The sequence below is a fragment of the Musa acuminata genome, chromosome BXJ2-6 (genome assembly GCF_036884655.1).
Source record: "Musa acuminata AAA Group cultivar baxijiao chromosome BXJ2-6, Cavendish_Baxijiao_AAA, whole genome shotgun sequence".
In the NCBI taxonomy this organism is placed as follows: Eukaryota; Viridiplantae; Streptophyta; class Magnoliopsida; order Zingiberales; family Musaceae; genus Musa; species Musa acuminata.
Window position 1 is genome coordinate 479,322 of NC_088343.1, and position 21,068 is coordinate 500,389.

The following is a 21,068-nucleotide window of genomic DNA, read 5'->3' on the forward strand; positions in this document are numbered from 1 at the left end:
CCTCCTCCTCACATTTAACCGAGCACCTGCAGCGCACCAACTTGTCGTCACTTCTCAGATGGCATCATTCCCACAGTTGTCCCTATTGCTCCTCTTCTCCTCCTTCGCCCTGTTCTTCCGAGGAACCTCCGGCGACGACTCCGGTTGGCAGAGCGGGCACGCCACCTTCTACGGCGGCGGCGACGCGTCCGGTACCATGGGTGAGTCTCTGCAGTCTAATCGATGACGGGCTTTTTGTCGAGCACTTGGCTGATGGATTCAAATGGTAGGGGGGGCCTGTGGGTACGGCGACCTCTACAGCCAAGGGTACGGGACGAACACCGCCGCCCTCAGCACGGCGCTGTTCGGTGACGGGGCCAGCTGCGGCGCCTGCTACGAGCTGCGGTGCGCCGACGACCCGCGGTGGTGCCTCCCGGGCTCGATCGTGGTCACCGCCACCAACTTCTGCCCGCCCAACTACGCGCTCCCCAACGACAACGGCGGGTGGTGCAACCCCCCGCTGCAGCACTTCGACATGGCCGAGCCCGCCTTCCTCCAGATCGCCCAGTACCGCGCCGGCATCGTGCCAGTGGCCTTCAGAAGGCAATCTCTCTCTCCCCCTCTCTCTCCCTCTATCTCCATCCACCAACTTCCCGCCACAACGTCTCTGATGGTGGAGGGTGTCGCAGAGTGGCGTGCATGAAGAAGGGCGGGATCAGGTTCACGATCAACGGCCACTCCTACTTCAACCTGGTGCTGGTGACCAACGTGGCAGGCGCCGGCGACGTGCGCGCGGTATCCATCAAGGGTTCCGCCACCGGGTGGCAAGCGATGTCGCGCAACTGGGGGCAGAACTGGCAGAGCAATGCCTACCTCAACGGTCAGTCTCTCTCCTTCCAGGTGACCACCAGCGACGGCCGCACCGTCACTAGCTACGACGTCGCCCCAGCCGGCTGGCAGTTTGGCCAGACTTTCGAGGGCAGCCAATTCTAGTTTTACCTCCTCAACCCAACCATATATATATATATATATATATATATATATATATATATATATATATATATATATATATATATATATATATATATATATATATAAGCTGAGGTGGAATGTTTATCACCCGCTAAGGCCTTCTCTTAATTTAGATTAGTATGATTAACTAGATGTTTAATTGGCTTGTGAAGAAGAGATAGGGAAAGAGAGTGTCACATTTGTGTACTTGTGGTATGTGGCCAATGTATTTGTGGCCACGTATGTATGTGACAAGTATAAAAACATACGGTGTATGTGGATTAGCACTTAATCATATCTTCCTACATAAGGTTGTTGTGGTAAGTAATTTTTTTAGCCGTGACCTCGGGGTCGACGCGGCTGGTTCAGGGGTCCGAATGACGGGGATCAGGCGTAGCTCCCCTCGGGATCTTGTGGTGGCCGACTACGGGGGGTCTGGCTGGAAAGTTTCGCGACGTCGGGTATGGTCAGTTTCGGTCGAGTACCTGCACACAGGTCGGGTCGGCGGTTCGGCCTGACCCCTCCGACGATTAAGTCAGTGATTGGGAGTGAATTTTGGGTGAAGTGGTGCCCCCCTCTTTGTTGGGAGTCCGGGGGTATTTATAGGTGAGTTTGATGTTACCTGATGTGTCATCCTACCGGAGCAGGGCCATACCTCTGGTGGCGTCTGTCGTCGTCGTGGGCGTTGCGTGGAAGGTCGAGCTGTCGCAGGGTATGACGAACTTCAGTCGATGCCTTCCCCTGCCTCGGCCGGTCGTGCGGGGTCAGATGATGAGGTCGTCTGGGTACGGAGGGCGTGGGTGCACATTATGTTGGTGTTAATGCTCGCTCCGTGGGGCAGTGTGTTGTCCAGGGGTGGCTGACATCATGGTGTATTACGTCAAATCTGGTGTGTTACGTCGAATCTGTTTTTACCCCTATTATATGTGAAGTACCCAATCCAGATTCTTTCACTTGTTTCGGACTTCTAATTAAAATGGCTAACAAACATATAATTCCATATATATATATATATATATATATGCTATTATTTTTTTTCGATTAACTTAAGGAATATATGACGGTCTAAACTTGACTGCGAACATGTCGAACATTTAGTTTATAAGATCATCAACATGTAGTATGAGGAAGGGGAGCGTCAACGTATGAAAACTTACCTCCATCGAATATTGAATATGATTCTTTTGATGACCACAATATGATTGATGATATAATAATAAACAATCATTTTATTTCAAGAAAATCTCGAACTAGAACCAAGGACCTGAGCTGCATCACATTAGTTTGATCAGAATGTATTTAGCTAGTTTTTACGGAAAAAAATGAAATTAATAAATCTAGACCAAACTCCTAATGAAAAATTAACCTTCTTAAATTAACATATATATATATATATATAATATTATTTTATTTTTTTAATAGTATGAGTGACAAAGATGAGATTTAATTTGAGCTGTCAAAATCTTTACTAACTAAACTAATCAACCTCTTAATTATTATGAGGTAATTGTTAACAAAATTAATACAAATCGAATCGAGCATGGAGAAGAAAACTTGGTGTGAACGACCATAGTTATCATCCGTGTGCTCGTCTTTTCGAACCAACCTAATCCAGTCTGATCATCATGAACCCTCGTTACGTGGTTTTAGGCAATCTATTGATCTTATGATACTTATCGTAATATTATACTATGAAGTTGATGAAAGTTACAGCCCATGTAAACCTTGATCTAATTAGCCCACCCATCCATTTGATGAGTCTGCATGTCTCATTTTAATGTGACGTCCCACAACTGCCCCATTACGTGTGGGGACTCCATGTCCCCTTAGGTCAGGAGCAGTCAAAGGTCAAACTCGGCACCAAATCTATCTTTTATGTATTTTTCATGATAATTTGTACAGTAAAATGCATCCACCTTCAATTCCACGACACAAAATAAAAAGAAAAAAAAACAAAACAAAATGCCTTTGATATCATTGTATGAGGAGTTTACATGTTGTTTAAAGAGTATCAGTGTGCTACCAACAACAGATCAAATGAAATAAAGATATGAGACTAAGTACAAACAGTATCTTCTTCTTCTTCTTCTTAGCTTTTGTCGTTGCTGTTGATTCCTGGGCTTGGACCCGAGGGCGGCACCCTGCCCCGGGGGAGAAGGTTGAGGAGAAGCGGCGTGTACCTTTTGACGAGCTGATCCTGCTTCGATGTGGCGGAGCTGATGATACGAGGAGCAGCTCCTGTTGTGGTGGGATCTGCTGTTCTTATATGGCGAGAGGAGGACACCTGCGGTGTGATGGTGAAGAGGAGGAGGAATAAGAAGAGAAAGGGGGTGTGGGTTTGGAATGAGACTGCTGCCATTGATGAGATGAAGTATGCTTGGAGTTGAAATATATGCACGTAGTGTCGTTGCTCACAGAGAAAGGAAGCGAGAAGGAAGGAAGCGCATGTAAAGGAGAGTAGGGTGCGGATCGCAGCAGCATTTTGACTCTTATAACATCCTCTCTCTCCACTGCATACTTGCGGCCGACGCTTCGAAAGAGCGTGTTCAACACGTAATGGAAGCCGAAGGGAAGGATGCTAAGGGGAAACAGGTTAGAGAGAGAGAGAGAAAGTGTGCGCGTGTGTTGAATACGAGTTGTGAGGCTACAGGAAATCGGGAAACGCATTGGCATAATAATAATAATATAATTAAAAAGCTGTCATATGCAGCTGGATTGTGTAGGCGTTTTGACTCTTACGTGGGAATCCTAATATACTTAATTGGTCGTCGTTGAAAGTCTCCGAATCATACATATCACGTAGGGATTTTCCTATGAAAGACTGTAAGCTCTTTGAGACATATCAACAAACAGATGTTTCAATCAAGTTGATCTGCTAAGAGGAGCTGAATCAAAGTGGCTTGCATCATTGGATCACTGCAACTACACAATCCGGTGCTACTTCGGTGACTGGAGCTCTCGGCTTTTGAGCTGGTGCACAAGAGACGGGTAGATGTGATTGCTTTCTGTGTTGTAATTGTCTCGCTTTACTTGGGCAGAAAGGAATGGAGTTGGCATAAGTTTTACTCGGCTGGTCAACAGACGACAGCGGGTCGGATATTAGGAAATCCGAATCCGATTAGTTATACATGCATTTGACTCAAATTTTTAGAATCCAAATTTATCCATGCCCTGATTAGATGATAACTCAATTTAAATTCAGATTTATTGCCATCATCTTCTTATTACTGACCAAACAATCAATCCATGCCCAATATAACATCAAAGTCTTATATATTTAATATTATTATATATGTAACTAATTCGTTATCGATAAAATTGGACAAGATCTCAATCCTTGATCTTAATACATTATATCCTTTAATGAAATAATTATACAATACATTACATCCAGTATTTTAGATGATTTATCTAGTTTTTTCACGTAAGCTAATGATGTAAAAGAATACATGATACTAAAATTAATTAATACATATAAAAAATATCATAAATAAATATCTTACCTTAGATAACTATTGAGCTTATGATTCTGTCATAGTTATCATAAAGACTTTGATTGTCTTTTTTATGTAGATGAGATTGTTGTATAATTTTTTATTAAATATCCCAACTATTCATGTCAAAACACAGTCTTTTACCTTTAATATATTATCTTATATGACGCTTTCCACATTTAGGGCAAGTTAATCTTTAATATATTAATCTTTACGCTTGAGCTGATTAAGAAGACTATATGTTTGATCTATTTTTTCTTGTTTAAGGTATTTAGGTTATTCATATTGCTATCCGATTTGGGTGTCATTTTCTTCTACTTTATAGAACCTGTTGTGGGGGTTTGTGATTAAAAATTATATCATTCCTTGGCATATCATGGCTGTGACGTATCGCTTGAAAATTTTTTTCCTCAACCTCCTCTATCTCCGAGACCTTTTCCACTATCATGGAATAGGAAATATATGGGGCATTTATTGTTATATTCATATCTCCTTTAAGTCTTTATAGAAATTAATTTACCCGTAAAACATCAATATTAATCATATGGGTTGCAAATAGGGATAACTCAAACTTTTTGAAGTAATCATCACTGATTGGCCTCCTTGTTTAAGGTTAATAAATTTTATAATTTTGGCTTATCGATGAGTTGTATTGAAATATTTTTGGTAGAATATCTCCTTGAATATTTTTCAAGTAATTTATTTAACATCCATGTAAGTGACGAATATCTTTTTTGTAATATATAAGTTACACAAATAATTTTATTTTCAATTAAAATCTTTGCATACTTTAAAATTTTCTTAATATTTTTTATCCACTCATTGATCATTAGTCGACCATATCACTTTCAAAATTTAGTGGATAATTCTTTTTAAATCTTTTACTTATTGATTCTAAAATATCATATCCTCTAGTTGCTACCAGCCTCTTATCATTAGGCTAATAACTGCTTCAGTTGTCTAATTATTTCTCCACCAATTTTATTAGTCTATTAAATACCATATTTCTTTGATCTCCTTATGTAAATGTTTTTATATCATCGAGAGTCGCCTCCTAGACATTACTAGAGTTACTAGCTTATCCTTTAGTTCTCATGATATCTTCATTATTAATCCTAAATTGTTTATACCATAGTTGTCAAATATAAGAGCATCATATAATAATAAGAAAATTAATATAACTTAATTATTAAAACTTACAAGATAGTTAATAATAGTGTGTTTCATGCTTTTACCGATATAGATAGCCTATATGACATATAACTTGGGCTTTCATACGTAACACCATATTTCTAATTTCACACATACCTTATATACATAACCAAAGTTATATATTACATTTCAATTTAATTATTGCTATCAATATGCATGTAGTGAAAAGTAGATAATCTTAAAAATAAAATATGCTAACTTATCAAATAAAATGATACGTTTGCTATATATAGTGATTTTGACGTGTGTACTTAATTATTACATCTAACCAAAAGAAAAACTCATAAATAAAACATATCTAAAATTTATACATATAAAAATATTCGTATGTCATTGTTTATATCAAGTCATATATATAATATTTCAAAATCATATGTATAAAATATTTAATGATAAACACATCATCTTATTAAATTTTTATCAAGCATAACCCTACAACATATCATATATATAATAAAGAGATAAAATTTTATATCGAAATAATTCAAAATATTTATATACACATGTAAGAATCATAACACATTTATGGACATTTACACTATATGTACAATCATACACCATACATCACAATATATACATATACTCTTACACCATGCATCATAGTATAAATGTATATTCTCACACCATATACCATCATATATATATTCATCGTAATTTATATATTTTTATACTTATGTAATGCGTATATAAACAATTATATTATTAGAAATATATTTTATAAAATATACGATGAATATAATAATTTATACGATTACTATTTATAGTGAATTAAACTTATACTTACCTAATTTAACTTATAAATGAAGATACAAGTGAAAAGTCATGTTCCTTAATGATCAAATATGCTAAAAAATGATAAACCTATTAAATTGGGAGCGTAGCAGTTATGAGATATCTTAATTAAGATTTCTACTTCTTAAACTATTAATTTATAATAATTTATTAGTAATAATTTATAGAAAAAAATAAATAAAATCCCTTCACTATACTCAACCTGAAAATTCATCTAAATTCTATCATAAATTTTTTAACAATTTACTATATTCAAATTAATTAGTTAGTATCAATCAAACTACTACGATACAATTATATGAAGTAATCTTACTTCACGAATAGTTGACTAAACGATTTAGAATTATTATAAATTTAATAAAAAAACTAGGAGGCATAGAAAACTAAATACATACCAAATTGTAGCTTAAAATAAATCTAAACTACTCTCTTAATTCAACTATTAGTATCTATCCTATTCTCTTGAAACTGCATTATGATTGTCTGGATTTTTACACCTCATATGTTAATGCATAAATGTTATATTTACTCCATTTCAATGCTTACAAAACTTTAATGAATCCTAAAACATCAAAAATCAGTATCTAATCCTATACCAAATGGGATAAATTTAGCTCCAACAAAATCCCTTTATAGAAATAAGAGATTTACATGCTTCTATAATTCAGCTCGAGCACTATAAGCAACCAGCTCAAATATACTCAAGAGACACTCGATTCCCAATTGCAACAACATTTGGAAAATAAACTAAGTGGGATCAGCATCATCGTCGATTACCAACACTAGCATATTATGGTGTTAAGATACCCAAGTTTAAACTATTTGGTGTGTATATATATATATATATATATATATATATATATATATATATATATATATATATATATATATATATATATATATATATATATATATATATTTGACTTTGAATTTTTCTCGTATAATATCTCAAGTTTGAAAATTTTTCATAAAACATCTTTTTTTCATAAATAACTATTTTATCCCTTCACCCTCTGCTCATTAGTCACCCCTTCTACTATGTAACCCTGCATGATATCTCACGTGAAGGCACATTGTTACCCTTAGCCCTCGCATGAGAGCCCATCCCATCCCATCCACTTGCAATCCTCTTGCAAAGACTAGCCACCTCCCTTGCATGAGGCCTCGCCCATTTGTCCTTGTTGTCAAATTATCGTTTGTAGCCCTTACGTAAGGGTTTATTGTGCAAGGTTACCCCCCTTTGCTTGTAGCCCTCGTGCAAGAGCTGATCACCTCTGTCGCCCACCCACGAGCCCACATCGTCTCGTCGTCGCTCGCAAGTCTTGCACAAAGGCTTGCCATCGCTTACAACCCTCGTGTGAGAGTTTATCATGCGGGTCACCCCCCTCCGCTTGTATGAGGGTTGGTCGTCTCCCTCCATTGACTCTTACTCCCCCATCAATCTTTGCTGTCCCACTACCCTCGTAGCCCTCGCGTGAGGGTCCATCGTCCCATGTAGCCACCAATAAACACCACCATCACAAGGGTCGATAGGTAGGTGACTACGGGTAAAACAATAAGATTTTTTTTAATATTATAAGGATAAAATTATCTTTTTTTTATGTATGCAGGGTGTTATATTAAAATTTTTCAAATTTGGAGAGGGAATACCTAAGGCTAGGAGTTTCTTTCAAAATTCGTATATATATATATATATATATATATATATATATATATATATATATATATATATATAATCCGCGACCGAACCCTATAACAGCGATGTCTCCTTGCTCGATGAATCTGCAGTTCCGGTGCTCGTAGACACCGGCAAAGGTGTTCCTGAACCCACCCACCTCGCTGAGAAGATAGTGCCCTTGTACCTCTTTGATTGGAAACGGGGACGACTCCACCAGTATCTGTAGTCTTCTACGCGGGAGGTTCCTCTGAGATCAGAAAGAGGCATTCCTCCTACAGTTTCGGAATTATTGGGAACGGACCTTCCTGAATGTGGAGGAAGCTCCGGTACGCTGTCTTCTGCGGCTTGCTGGAACGCCCATCTCCTCCTCTTCTCTGTCGGCGGGTTAGGCTCTCCGGCCCCTTCTCTACTTGTTCTGATTCGACATGGAGTTTGGTTTCAACTTCGGATATGGGAAATAGGTATCAAAGGGACAAGGAGCTTTCAGATTCAGGATCAAAATCTCTCCTTGGCACCGGGAAATCGGTTCTCTCCAGATGTTTTTATCTCTGCGAGAAGAAAGCCGACACCTTTGTGGAGGAGTCGTCTTTGCAAGACATCCTCAGAGTGTATGCAGATATGTCCCCGGAGACCACCCGTCGTTTCTGGCGAGTTTCAGTGTTGAGACCTGATGATTTCCTCGAAATTTTGCTGGGAATTGGAAATGGTGATTGTAGTTTAAGAAAGGTGGAATTCTTGTTGAAATTGTTTAGGTGGGCCAAGAAACAAAGTGCAGATTTTGATCATCTCCCGAGGTCTTATGAGGTCATGATTTCAGTTCTCATCCGGGCACAGATGTATAAAGATGCTGAATCCTTACTTCTGGGAGTAGAGTCAAGAGAAATTTTTTCTAATTCTGCTGCATTGTTTAGTGGCATAATCCAAGGTTATGCCGAAGATTGCAAATTAGAGAAGGCAATGGTTCTATTTGATAAAGCCAGAGAAAGGGGTACAGTCCCATCTGCTTCCTGTTATCAGTCTCTTTTGAGTCTTTTGGCAAAAAAAAAGAAAGTTGAATTGGTTACAAAAGTCTATATGGATATGATCAAGGTTGGATTAGCCTCATATTCCCAAGATTGCATCCTGAAAATAGTTATTGTAGGACTGACAAAAAATGAGAGGATCCTCGAGGCTATAACCGTACTTAGGCAACTAAGGTGTTCTGGTATCGAAGCAAGCCATTTTGCTCTTTCTGCAATTGCTGAAGGATTATGCAAAAAGAAGGATTTCGAAGATATGTTCAACTTTCTAGAAGAATGGGGGCATGCTCCTGAAGTTCATATTTGTAACAAAATAATTTCTTCATTGTGCATAGATTTGGGTACCCAGGAATCATGGTCTTTCATGCAAAGAATGGAAGTTTTGGGCTTCAAGCCAGATGCTATAACCTTTAGCATCCTCATTTGTCATAGTTGTAGGGCCAGAAAGTTGAGGGATGGATATATTTATCTTTCAGAATGTTTATCCAGGGGAATAGTACCTACTGCATACATCTATAATGCTCTTATCAGTGCAGGTTTTATGGAGGGTTTGCATAGACATGCAAATGATGTATTTGAGGACATGCTAGAGAAGGGTATAATGCCAGATCAAACAACATTCAAAATTTTACTGGCTGGGTATTGTAAATATAGAAAATTTGATGAAGTTAAACAGGTTCTAATTGACATGAGGAATCGGTGCTTGACTTCTTTGACTTCCCTGGAGGATTCACTCTCTAAGGCCTTAATTTTTTTAGGACTTGATCACTTGAAGGTGAAAATAAAGCGTGATAACAATGTTGGAATTCCTAGATCTGAGTTCTTTGACTGTCTTGGCAATGGGCTATACTTAGATACTGACGTAGAGGAGTATGAAACATCCTTGGCAGGAATTCTTGATTGTGCTATGGTTCCAGATTTTGATTCTCAGTTAATGAGAGGAAATGATAAGGTTAACATACAAACTGCATTAAAAACAAAGGATGAATTAACCCAGTGGGGCCAGAACCTTTCATTATCGACATACTCTAAATTGTTCAGACACCTTTGTGCCACCCCACACCATTTAAAAGAAGCTATCAGTCTTTTAGATGATATCCCAGAGTCACTTGAACTGCTTGATGGTGAAACTCTTAATTTACTTTTAAAAAATTTAAGCAAGAACGGAATGGTAGCTCCTGCAATGATGATTTTGGAGAGGTTGTTCAAGAGAAAGCTTCTGGTGGAGAGTCAATCATTTATGGAACTCATTGTTGGCTTAAGCAAAGAAAGGGACATTGATGGACTGCAAGAATGCTGCAATCAGGCATACAGTAGCATGTGGTTACCAAGCTCTAAGGACCTTAGACCTCTTTTTAGTTCTCTGTGTAGGTGGGGATTGATCAAAGAAGTTCTGGAGCTGTTTGATAGGATATTGGAGAACTGCCCTGCATTGGTTTCTTCCTTATGTACTAGTGTTCTGAAGGAGTTATGCATGACAGGCTATACAAATGTTGGGTGTATTTTGGTGGAGGAGCTTCTCGAGAGAAATTTAGTCATGGATCATGCACCCTTTGTATATATCAGTATGGGCTTCTTGAAGGAGCAGCAATTGGTCGAATCACTTGGAATATTGGATATATTACACAACAAGAACATGACCTTGCCTATAAATGTATGCCAGCACATGATCCCTTTGTTGCTTCGGTTCAACAGGTTTGAAGAAGCCATTGCTCTTAAGGAATCTGTACTGACCAGGAAACCTGACTGTGGTTTTCTTATTTCTAACATTTTTCTGAGTGAGTTAAGCAGGACAAGAAAGTTTAATGATGGTTTATCTCAATTGCAAGAAATGTTGCTGAGTAGGATTCTCCCGAATGATAATGCTTTAAATGCATTGTTGCAAATGTGCTGTCAAAAAAATAATATTCAGAAAGCATTTGAATTACTAGGTATTTTAATAAGAGTACATGGCAACCTTTCTATTTCAGGCTATCGGAGCCTTGTGCGTCAAATGCTCTTGAAGGGACTGATATCTCATGCTTTGAGACTTAAAGATCTGATCCAGCAAAAAGATAAATTGGTGGAACTGAGTTTGTATAACATTTTAATATTTTGTCTCTTTCAAACAGGTAACAGTTCTATTGCTGAAACTCTATTAAAAGATATGCAACACATGCACATTCTTCCTGATAAAAACACTTATGATTTTCTTGTGCACGGCTTTCACAAGTGTGGAGAAGTCATTAAATCAGTTGAAGCACTTGATACAATTATTTTCAAGGGTTGGAGACCAAGCAATCGGAGCCTGAGAATAGTAATATGTCAATTTTGCAACGATGGAAAGCTTGAGAAGGCATTAGAACTGAGTCAGGTGATGGAACATAATAAATGGAAGCATGGTTCAGTTATCCAAAATGAACTCGCCATGGCCCTTCTCAGATGTCGTGGTCTTTCTGAGGCTGAACTCTTTCTGGATAGAGTAGCCAAAAAGGGGCTAATTCCTGCAAACATTGACTACAATAATTTGATTCAAAATATGTGTATGCATTCTGGAGTACAGAATGCAGTTGATCTGCTGAATATAATGTTCAAAAAGGGTAACCTTCCAAGCGAGATGAGTTATAGTTCAGTCATTCATGGGCTCTGTGTTTGCAAGGCATTTGATCAAGCACTTGATTTCCATGCTGAAATGTTGCACCAGAACCTTCAGCCTAGTGTAGAAGTTTGTAATGCTCTTGTTAAAGGTCTTTGTGCGAACTGGAGGACTGATGATGCCCAAAGAATTTTGAGAACTATGCTCCAATATGGCCCTCCTCCAACTTACAGCTTGTATAGTCATGTTCTTGATTGTTACCGTCTCGATAACAATCTGGACAAGGCATCAGAGCTTTTGCAGGAAATGCAACTGGCTGGACACTCTCCCAATTTTGAAACTCATTGGTCTCTTATAAGCAATTTGAGCAGCTTGGAGAAAAAGAGTGATGATGGTGATAAGAGTATTTTATCTGGTCTTCTTTGTGGGAGTAGACTTCCTGTGACGAATTCCAAGAGCAAAGTTGCCTCAGCATTCAAATAAGAATTCCTATCATCATAAAATCTTGCAAAACTCTGTTTCATGTGATTTTGGATTGTTTTACCACCTATGGTGCATCGTCTCTGGACAATGGTATTTGATAAAGGAGCTAGAGTTGATGTTATTACACGAGAAGGTATAGGATTCACCTTCCTGTGTGATCAGTGCCATGTCATTTGTTTTAGCTGTTGAGATGCCAATATATTGCATATTCCTGTGACTAGGACAACCTGGGGCACTGATTGGTATTTGTGGTCATCAACACTGGTGCATGATCTTCTTGTAGGTATTGTCAACTAATGATGAAAATTTCAGCTGCAAGCTTTGCTTATGAAGTTATCTATTCAATTTATTTTTAAATATCCATTTAACTTATATTTGCAAATCTTTCTAGTAGGTAGATAAAAGGCCTCTCCAGGAAAAAAAAATCAAAATTAGTAAATAAATTAAACACTTAGCAAATTATATTTGTGATCATAGGTGTTAAGCTATAAGAAATATGTAAAGATATGTGAAATTAAAATAAAAATATTATAGACCATGATGTATAGTATTAAAATGAATCAATAACAGAAATAATTTGTAGCAAAAATGTGAAAATAAACCTGAATTCATGACCACAATTCTGTCATGCATATGTGACCACATAGATACGTGGGACAAGCTATCATCATGTTATCATCAGCCACCTACATGGTTGTCTTATATACTGGATAATATCTCTATGCATATCTTGTTTCATATGATTGCAAATTATTGTTATTTTTAATCTGTAAATCTGAATCATTTTTTACATTAATTTTTACATGATTGATTTCTGTTTCTATCTGATTTATATTCGCTACTTGGTTGCATGTGAAAATCATGTTTGTATTTTAGTTTCTCTAGATCAAAATTTCTAAGTTCCTTTGGGAGATATATTGGAAAGCAAAAGCCACTCCAGGGAAAAGCACACATCTTGTGAAGTTTTATGTCTATATTTCCCTCATGATGATTTTGGTATGAAGCCCAGAAAATAAACTATATATCTATCCTTAGTAGTTGGGTTGTTTGAACAGTTTAATCGTTAACATATATTAAATGCTAAATTCAGAGAGGAAGAGTCAGCATTTGGTTGTTTCCTTCTGTTGTAGTGTTAACTAATTATAAATCATTATAAATTTGATTTTTTTTCCAAATATACTTGCTCGCTCTGTTGAGACTTACCACGTTGTTGTTGTTGTTGTTGTATACTTGCTTGCTCTCTCTTGCAAATTTTTATGCCAGTCATTTTATCTATGATTTGTCTTTGATGCATCATTGCCTGTAGTAGTTCATAATTAGCAATGTATTATCTGTCTTGTGGTCCATAACTCTTTTCTTATTTTCTCTTGTATTGCATTGGTTACGTTGGTCCAACCTCTTCCAGCATATATACTGTTGCAGGAAGATGCAAAGGAGCTGAAGAGGCAAGTTTTCAAAATGAACTTGCCAGATGCTAGATGAATCATCATCTGCTTGGATCTTGGTGCAAAAAAGGTGTTTAATCTTTACATGGAACCTGATTGCTGTTTAAGGTACTTGTTATTCATTTTATTATACTGAAATGTTATGATATTTTATTCTTGAGAAAGTCTTTTTCATGTATCATGGCTTTTTAGCTTTGGAAAAGCTATGCATAGCTCATTGATCATGTCATTTGTGGTTGATTAAATGAATGGAAATCATCTTTGATTAAAGAAACCAAATAACTACGTTTTTTCATGCCTATCCATCTAATGGATCAGTTAACTTACAATCCCCTATAACTGTTGTAGAATTTGGACTTTCTCATGCTTTGAATTGTGTTGTGTTTTTCGCATCATATGATGAATTCTAGATCTAACAGTTATTGCTGATCAATTTCTGAAGTGATATTGTAATGTTATTTTTACTGCTAAATGATGCTTCTAAGCATTCACCTTGAACTGTATACCAACCCTGTGTGTCATTATCTTCAGATACATCTTGCTCCCTCCAATTTCATTTTTTTGTAACATTGTCATCCCTTTGAAATTTTTATATTAAACTTTTCTGCAATGATGTTCAGTCTGTTTCGAATGTTTTGGATTTATGCTTTTCTGTAATGATGATGCTCACACTTAACATCACTAGTTATTCTTTCATGTTGTAGGTGCATCTCCAAGTAATATGATCTTTACCTCTTTTTGTTTTTGATATTACATATTGCTTATGGTGATTTAACCCGGAAAGAAAAAGGAAACCATCACTGCAATGAATGAGAAACCTATATCCTAAAGCTTTTCTTCCATTGTGAACTATAAAATCCATTATTTGTAACATAAATAAATTTGACAAAAAAAAGCAAAACTCCATGGTTACAGAACTAGGAGCCTCAACTATCACATCGACTTCCATTGATGAAACTTTTTACCTAGATTGCTGCATTCTTATTTTAAAATTTTATATTCCCTTTCTTTTCCATAGATGCGGCAAAGCTTTTGAAAATATTTGTTGTTACTTTCATGACATGTATATATTGTTTCTGGATCATGCAATATTTATTTGTTGCTGCGTGATCCAAAAAATCATTTTTGTTGGGAGGAGATACTAAGTGAGTTTTCAGATTAATGCACTGTGAAATTGGCACATAAAATTACTCTTTAAGCATTTCCACCTTTATGTGATCTTTTAGGGTTGTTGCTTCTCTGCAATTGTCTCTATAATTCCTTTTACTTTCTCTACTTTGCTGAAAATCCTCTCTGCTTTAATGCGTGTTCCAGTTTTTGCTACGGTCAACCAAACGGTGGCGTATGTGGCTGGGAATATCCAATTATATTTGAATGCTTTGTACTTTTTCCTAAAAAATTTCTGACTCGAGCTATATTTAGCCATCAAAGTGATGCTAATTGAAGATATTCTTCTTTGCTATTCTTTTTCGATAGTAACTACCCTACCAAAAATCAGTATAGGTCAAAAGACAATAAGTATAGCTGACAACTTGGATTCTTCTGCTATCCTGACATACACCAAACTTGAACATCTTTTTGAGTCTCTATGCCTCAGGATGAAATTTTAATCTTATGCTATCTCTACCTCTCTGGAATAGACAGGACATATAAGTCACTATATTCCTAACTATCTGAACTTGCATATGTTACACTAATGTGTGACAGATTTGTTCCGGTGATATAAGCTTGGGTTTGTAGAAATGTTTTGCGATTTTCTTTCGAATGTCATTTAAGGCAATCTTGGTTATATAGTTAAATTCTGTTTTCTTTAAGAAAACTAAAATTCATTCATTTGTCATTAGAGATGACCAAAAACTGTGTAAGATCAGTACAAAAATTAGTATGAAGTTCGTTTCTCCAGGATTGGGAAATGATCCAACATCGAGCAGCGTTAGCTAAAAGATGGGCATCCCAATTCTCAGAACAAGTAAACAAGGTTCAAGAAGATATATTTAAGGACTCAGTTAGAGACAATATGTTAGAGGTCACATTCATGAATGCCCAGGGGTGGAGTCTGGCTTTTGAATACAGGATAGCAGTTTCTGAGAGTCAGTTTTGACATGTAGATTTTGGAATCCTTCAAGAGTGGCTATGGATAGCCTTTTTCCAAATTGCTAAGCAGTCGGCCTGGACGGGAGAAGAAGCTTTAATCATTTTGCAGCCATCAACCATGATAGAGTCATTAGAAGCTTTAATAATGTATCTAATGCCTGCAAACTCAGCAGAGGGGTTACAGGAACCATCGGTTTGGATGATAATTTGGCCAAATATTTCATGCTTGTGTACTAAATCTTCACTATAAATTGTTGTGACTAATGAAGTTTGCCATAATGCAAATATGGTTTTATTATTGAACTAATTTCTCTTTTGGTTATAACATGTGCATTTTGTGATTTTCTTAAACTAAATAAGACTCGATTTTACACAATGCTGCTCTCTTGCATTGACAATTATTTTCATCTAGGTGATTATGATCTTTATTCTATGTTTGTACTCTTTAAAGCTGCAACCCTTGTGATAATAATCTCAGCTTTTGTTGAATTGATTAATAGCCAACTTCGCCCAGTTCAAAGAGTACAAAAGATACTCTTCAAATTTGGAATGTTTACATTGTGGTATTTAGTTCAGCACACATCATTCATAAGTTGCATCAAGTAGACTTGCCTTTCCCTTGTTTCCAAATTGCAGTCCCTCAGTTCGTCTTGCTGTAGCCGTGGAACTGTGAAGTCATCGACAAGGTTATTATATTGAATTTTACTGTCTGCCAAATTCTCCATGTGGCTAAAGCTGCTTGATTTATAGGAGTAAGGCCTTCAACTATAAAATGATTAAAAAAAGTCCATAGGTGATTAAGTGAAACATATTGTCCTATCAACAATGACCAATATCATTGTATGTTCTAATTTGATTTTGGTGCAGACAAAGAGGGAATCACTCATTTGGAGTTTCTGGATTTCCACACAACGTGAAATACTTGCAGGTACAGTTTAGGAAAGCAGTTGGGAAATGCCAAAATGTTGAAAAGATGACCTTTCTTGCTGACTCTTCAAGATTTCTTTCACTAAACAATTTTTGCAGTTAACAATGCAGTTCACCACACTCGGAAGAAAGTGTAGCTGTCCTGGTGCTTCTTGTCGATGGAAAGTAGACAGCAATGGACATGATGCCAACTTTGCACATAGATTGTTGCACTGAGACGGTGCTTTGCTTCCGACCTGTACAACCATCATGCTCATGATACTCTCATTTTCCAGGTTCAGACCAAGCTTTTCTTCCTAACAACAGTCAAAATTCTTCAAATATCTTACATTGAAACTGCAATAATGTGTGCTCAATCCATTGTCTCGGTATAATAATTTCATGTAGTTTCTGTTCCTCTCAGATCATTTTTTGAAAGATGAATAATGGATGCTATAAAAAGGTTTTTCTTAAAGACTTCATTTCTCTTTTGTCCATATGCCATTCCTCGCAGTTTTCCAATGTGCATGGAAGAACAAAATTACAAAGAGAAAAAAAAAGAAAGACAAGACCATCAGAAATATTCTTTCTAAGTCCATTCAGAATTGTAGAGTTCATGCATTGTTGACTGAGTTAATTGGTGCAGTCAGTATCTTATAATTAGTGCAAGCCTTTTCTTGTTTTTGTTCTTTTATATGTGGCCTTTGTCTCTAATAAAATGAAAAAAAGCAGTCTGAATGGGAGGAATCTTTAGATAACAAGCAAAAAAAAGCTAATCACTATCTAAAAATTAATTATCTAATCTGTTAATAATCAGAGTGACAAAATATGCATATAGACAAGTATTAGAAACCCAATAGGTTTTCGATTTCCTTTAGTTGATTGACAATCGGCACCATTGCTTCTTTGATGCATATAGACAAAGTATTAAAAGCTTGATAACTTTTAGATCTCCTTCAGTTGATCTACAATTTGCAATTGAACAAGTATCAAATGCTCAATAATTTTTAGATTTCCTTCAGTTGTTCTACAATTTGTAACATTGCTTCTTTTTGTAGACAATGATTTTTTTCTTTTTGCTTGCAGAGAGAGCAAAGAAAGAAGAGGCAACAAGAACCTCCTCTTCCCACAGAGCTCTCAGCAAATCTTCTCTACAGCAGCAGGAGCCATCACAATCCTCCACAAGTACCTCCCACTTGCCATATCAACACAGGTCCAAAACCCGGTTCCGATTGCTGATCGAACCTGATTCATCCCAGAAACCAACACCATTACCATCACAGAACAGTAGAGAGATAGAGAGAGAGAGAGAGAGAGAGAGCTTTACCTTGGTGGAAAGGGGAAGCTGTGCTGGAGAGGAGTCTTCTTCCTGCTGTTCTTCATTGAGCTCTGGCTGGGTCTTGAGGTTTCTGATCACAAAGAAACCAGCCAAGGTGGCTGATAGAAAGATCAACAGCACTCTCAAAGGACACATCTCTCTCTCTCTCTCTCTCTCGCTTCTCTTTCTTCTGAGATCTACTCACCGAGGAGTCGCCATGGGAAGCACTTTTAGAGAAGCAAAGGAGCAGGCTTGAGAGAATGGTAGTTTGAGAAGAAAACAAAAGGTTGGCAGCTACAATGAGTTCATTGTTGACTTTTAAAGCATGCTGCATTCATGCCAGATATATGGCTAGGAGATTGGTACGACTATATATATATATATATATATATATATATATACCTGAACGGGGCCCACCGAACTGCCGGGTGGGTGGGTTTGGTAAGAATTGGACCGGGTCTTCAGTAATTAATAATAATTAACTTGTGCTTAGTGGATGGGTGTTAATTGGATTGGTATATTATATGTATGTAAAATCTAAATTAGACTTTAGATTTTAACAAAATCTAAATTTTGGAAGGGATATTATGCATGTAATATTTGTTAGGATCGAGAGCACTAAGAGGGGGGGGGGGGGGGGGGGGTTGAATTAGTGCAGCGGAAATCCTTTTAGCGATTAAAAACGAAAGCTACGTTCGTTCGATAAAAATCAGTTTTGATGCAAAAGCCGACTCTAAGATAACTTATGATTAAGTGCAGTTTACGTCTAAACGTAGTTTATGTCTAAACACAATTTACGTTTAAATGCAGTTTGCGTCTAAACGCAGTTTTACGTCTAAACGCAGATTTACGTCTAAACGCAGATTTACGTCTAAACGCAGATTTACGTCTAAACTCAGTTTACGTCTAAAACGCAGTTTTACGTTTAAACGTAGTTTGCGTCTAAACGCAGTTTTGCGTCTAAACGTAGATTTACGTCTAAACGCAGATTTACGTCTAAACTCAGTTTACGTCTAAAACGTCTAAACACAGTTTGGGCAGTTTTACGTCTAAACGCAATTTTACGTCTAGACGCAATTTCAAAGGGATCTGAACTTTAGAAACTCGTTCGTAAAAGCGCAGAAGACAGTTTTGCAGAATCAAGGCGTAAACGTAAACTGCAATGTAAATATCGTACGAAAACACTGGTTTACGTCTGAATGCAGATTCGGAAAGAACAACACTTAGAACTTGTTCGTAAAAGCGCAGAGAGCAGTAGTTATGAAGGAGGTTTGCAGTAATGATAAAGTGCTCAAAATAAACGCAAACCAGAGATTTAGAGTGGTTCGGTCAGTCTTGACCTACTCCACTTTTGGCTTCCTCCACCGACGAGGTCACCGACGTCAACTAGAGGCCTTCCTTCAATAGGCGAAGGCCAACTGCCCTTTTACAGTTTCTCTCCTTTTAACAGGCTCAGGAGACGACCTTTACAGACCTTTCTCTCCTCACTTTACAACTCAAAACTTGAAGAATAGAAGGAGGAGACTTAAAGGCTTTACAACACTTTTGAGCTCTTAGAATCACAGAAAAGATCAAGATTTCGGTGTAGGTCTGTGTCTCTTCAGTGCTGAATGGGTGGGGTATTTATAGGCCCCAACCCAATTCAAATTTGGAGCTCAAAACGATCAAATCCCGGAATTCCGGGATCAGGCGGTTGCACCTCTTGACCGGAGAGGTTGCACCGCCTGGCAGAGCTCGAAGACCGAGCTCAGGCGGTGCCACCTCTCTGTCAGGGAGGTTGCATCGCCCAGTCTTGCTCAGGCGGTGCCACCTCTCTATCAGGGAGGTTGCACCGCCCAGTCTCGCTGGGAGGCTTAGCCTAGGCGGTGCCACCTCCTGGCTGGGGCGGTGCCACCTCTTTCACTATTTCAGCTCACTTGGTTTGGCTCCAAACTTGGCCCAAACCAGTCCGAACTTGGGCCTAATTGGCCCCTACTTGGATTATAGGATTAACACCTAATCCTAACCCTAATTAATGTGCTAACTATGATTTTAAAGACATTTTCTAAGCTATTACAAAGTCCGCAAGTCAAGACTTCTTCTGGCGAGCTTCCGGCAAACTTCCGGCGGTCTTCCGATGAACTCTCGGAAACCATTCTGCGGACTCCCGGCAAGCTCCTAGACTTCACGATTTGTTCTTAGCGAGTTCCAACAAGCTTTTTCGGCAAGCTCCGATCTTTTTCGGCTAGTTCCGGTAGCATTCCCGACGAACCTTCAGACTTCCGTCGAACTCTCGAACTTGCAACAAATCCTTCGCGCTTGACTCCGACACTTTGTTTCGCTTTATGTCTTCATCGTTATCATAGTTAATCCTGCACAATTAAAGCAAAACTTCGATCGAGACAATTAATCCTAAGCAATTAACCAAGTTGTCCGGCATGTCATTGGTCCCTCGACGCTTCGTCCGATTCTTCGGCGCATCGTCCTTTCCTGCAGCCTATTGCCCAATCGGCCTGTTGACTCCGCAACTCCGATATCCTTGGCACAATACCCGCTCTTCTTGGCCCGATGCCCGAGTCCACGGCCCGAAGCCTTCTGTCGATACGTCGACCGATCCACCGGCCCGACGTCCAATCTTCTAACATGTTCCTCCGGCACAACATGATTTTCCTGCTTTAATTGTCTCATCCTGATCAAAGCATCCTGCGTCACTCAAAACGCAGATTAAATCATAAACATATATCAAGTAGTTTCATCATCAAAATACGAGATTCAACAATATTAATATGAGGAGGGACCTATTTTCATACTTCAAAAAAAAAAAAACATAAATGGAAAAGCCCTCATATATTATATTAGTGCAATTAGCTAATAATAGACACCATTATTAGTTTTTAATGTCTTCACACAATGTGTTGCCATGTTTTACTCTTTAACATCCTTTCGTTTTACTTTTTGTTGGATGGAGCTGTATTCAACTCTGAAGAGGGCATAGCTATAATGCCAATGGTGCAACAAATGTATTTTTCTTTTTCTTTTTTTTATTTGTCTTAAAGAAGGATATTTCCATTTTCACTTCTCCC

The 21,068-nt window shown here is 37.9% G+C and overlaps 2 protein-coding genes across 9 annotated transcripts; both read left to right on the forward strand.

Annotated features, from left to right (window-relative positions):
• On the forward strand, positions 1–1,021 carry LOC103975029 (expansin-A2-like). The gene is made up of 3 exons (XM_018821996.2): positions 1–200; positions 270–582; positions 669–1,021. The coding sequence occupies exons 1-3, from the start codon at positions 59–61 to the stop codon at positions 970–972; spliced, it is 759 nt and encodes a 252-aa protein (XP_018677541.2). The 5' UTR covers positions 1–58; the 3' UTR covers positions 973–1,021.
• Positions 1,022–8,250: 7,229 nt separating this feature from the next.
• LOC135614062 (pentatricopeptide repeat-containing protein At5g15280, mitochondrial-like) lies at positions 8,251–21,060 on the forward strand. Of its 8 annotated transcripts, none has more exons than XR_010487410.1 (7): positions 8,251–12,376; positions 12,465–12,526; positions 13,649–13,796; positions 16,419–16,534; positions 16,650–16,710; positions 16,809–16,984; positions 17,775–21,060. XR_010487410.1 is itself a non-coding variant. In XM_065111070.1 (1 exon), the coding sequence occupies exon 1, from the start codon at positions 8,476–8,478 to the stop codon at positions 12,241–12,243; it is 3,768 nt and encodes a 1,255-aa protein (XP_064967142.1). In that variant the 5' UTR covers positions 8,251–8,475; the 3' UTR covers positions 12,244–12,460. The 8 variants fall into 8 exon arrangements, 1 of the variants encoding a protein (XP_064967142.1); XR_010487416.1 differs by having other exon boundaries at positions 13,666–13,796; positions 16,419–16,575; XR_010487411.1 differs by having other exon boundaries at positions 13,666–13,796.
• The last annotated feature ends 8 nt before the right edge of the window (positions 21,061–21,068 follow it).

Bases quoted from the DNA above. Each gene is read 5' to 3' on its own strand.
- LOC103975029 (XM_018821996.2), top strand. From the start codon at position 59: ATGGCATCATTCCCACAGTTGTCCCTATTGCTCCTCTTCTCCTCCTTC. The intron at 201-269 runs GTGAGTCTCTGC...TTCAAATGGTAG, and splicing joins CGACGCGTCCGGTACCATGG to GGGGGGCCTGTGGGTACGGC. The intron at 583-668 runs GCAATCTCTCTC...AGGGTGTCGCAG, and splicing joins GTGCCAGTGGCCTTCAGAAG to AGTGGCGTGCATGAAGAAGG.
- LOC135614062 (XM_065111070.1), top strand. From the start codon at position 8,476: ATGTGGAGGAAGCTCCGGTACGCTGTCTTCTGCGGCTTGCTGGAACGC.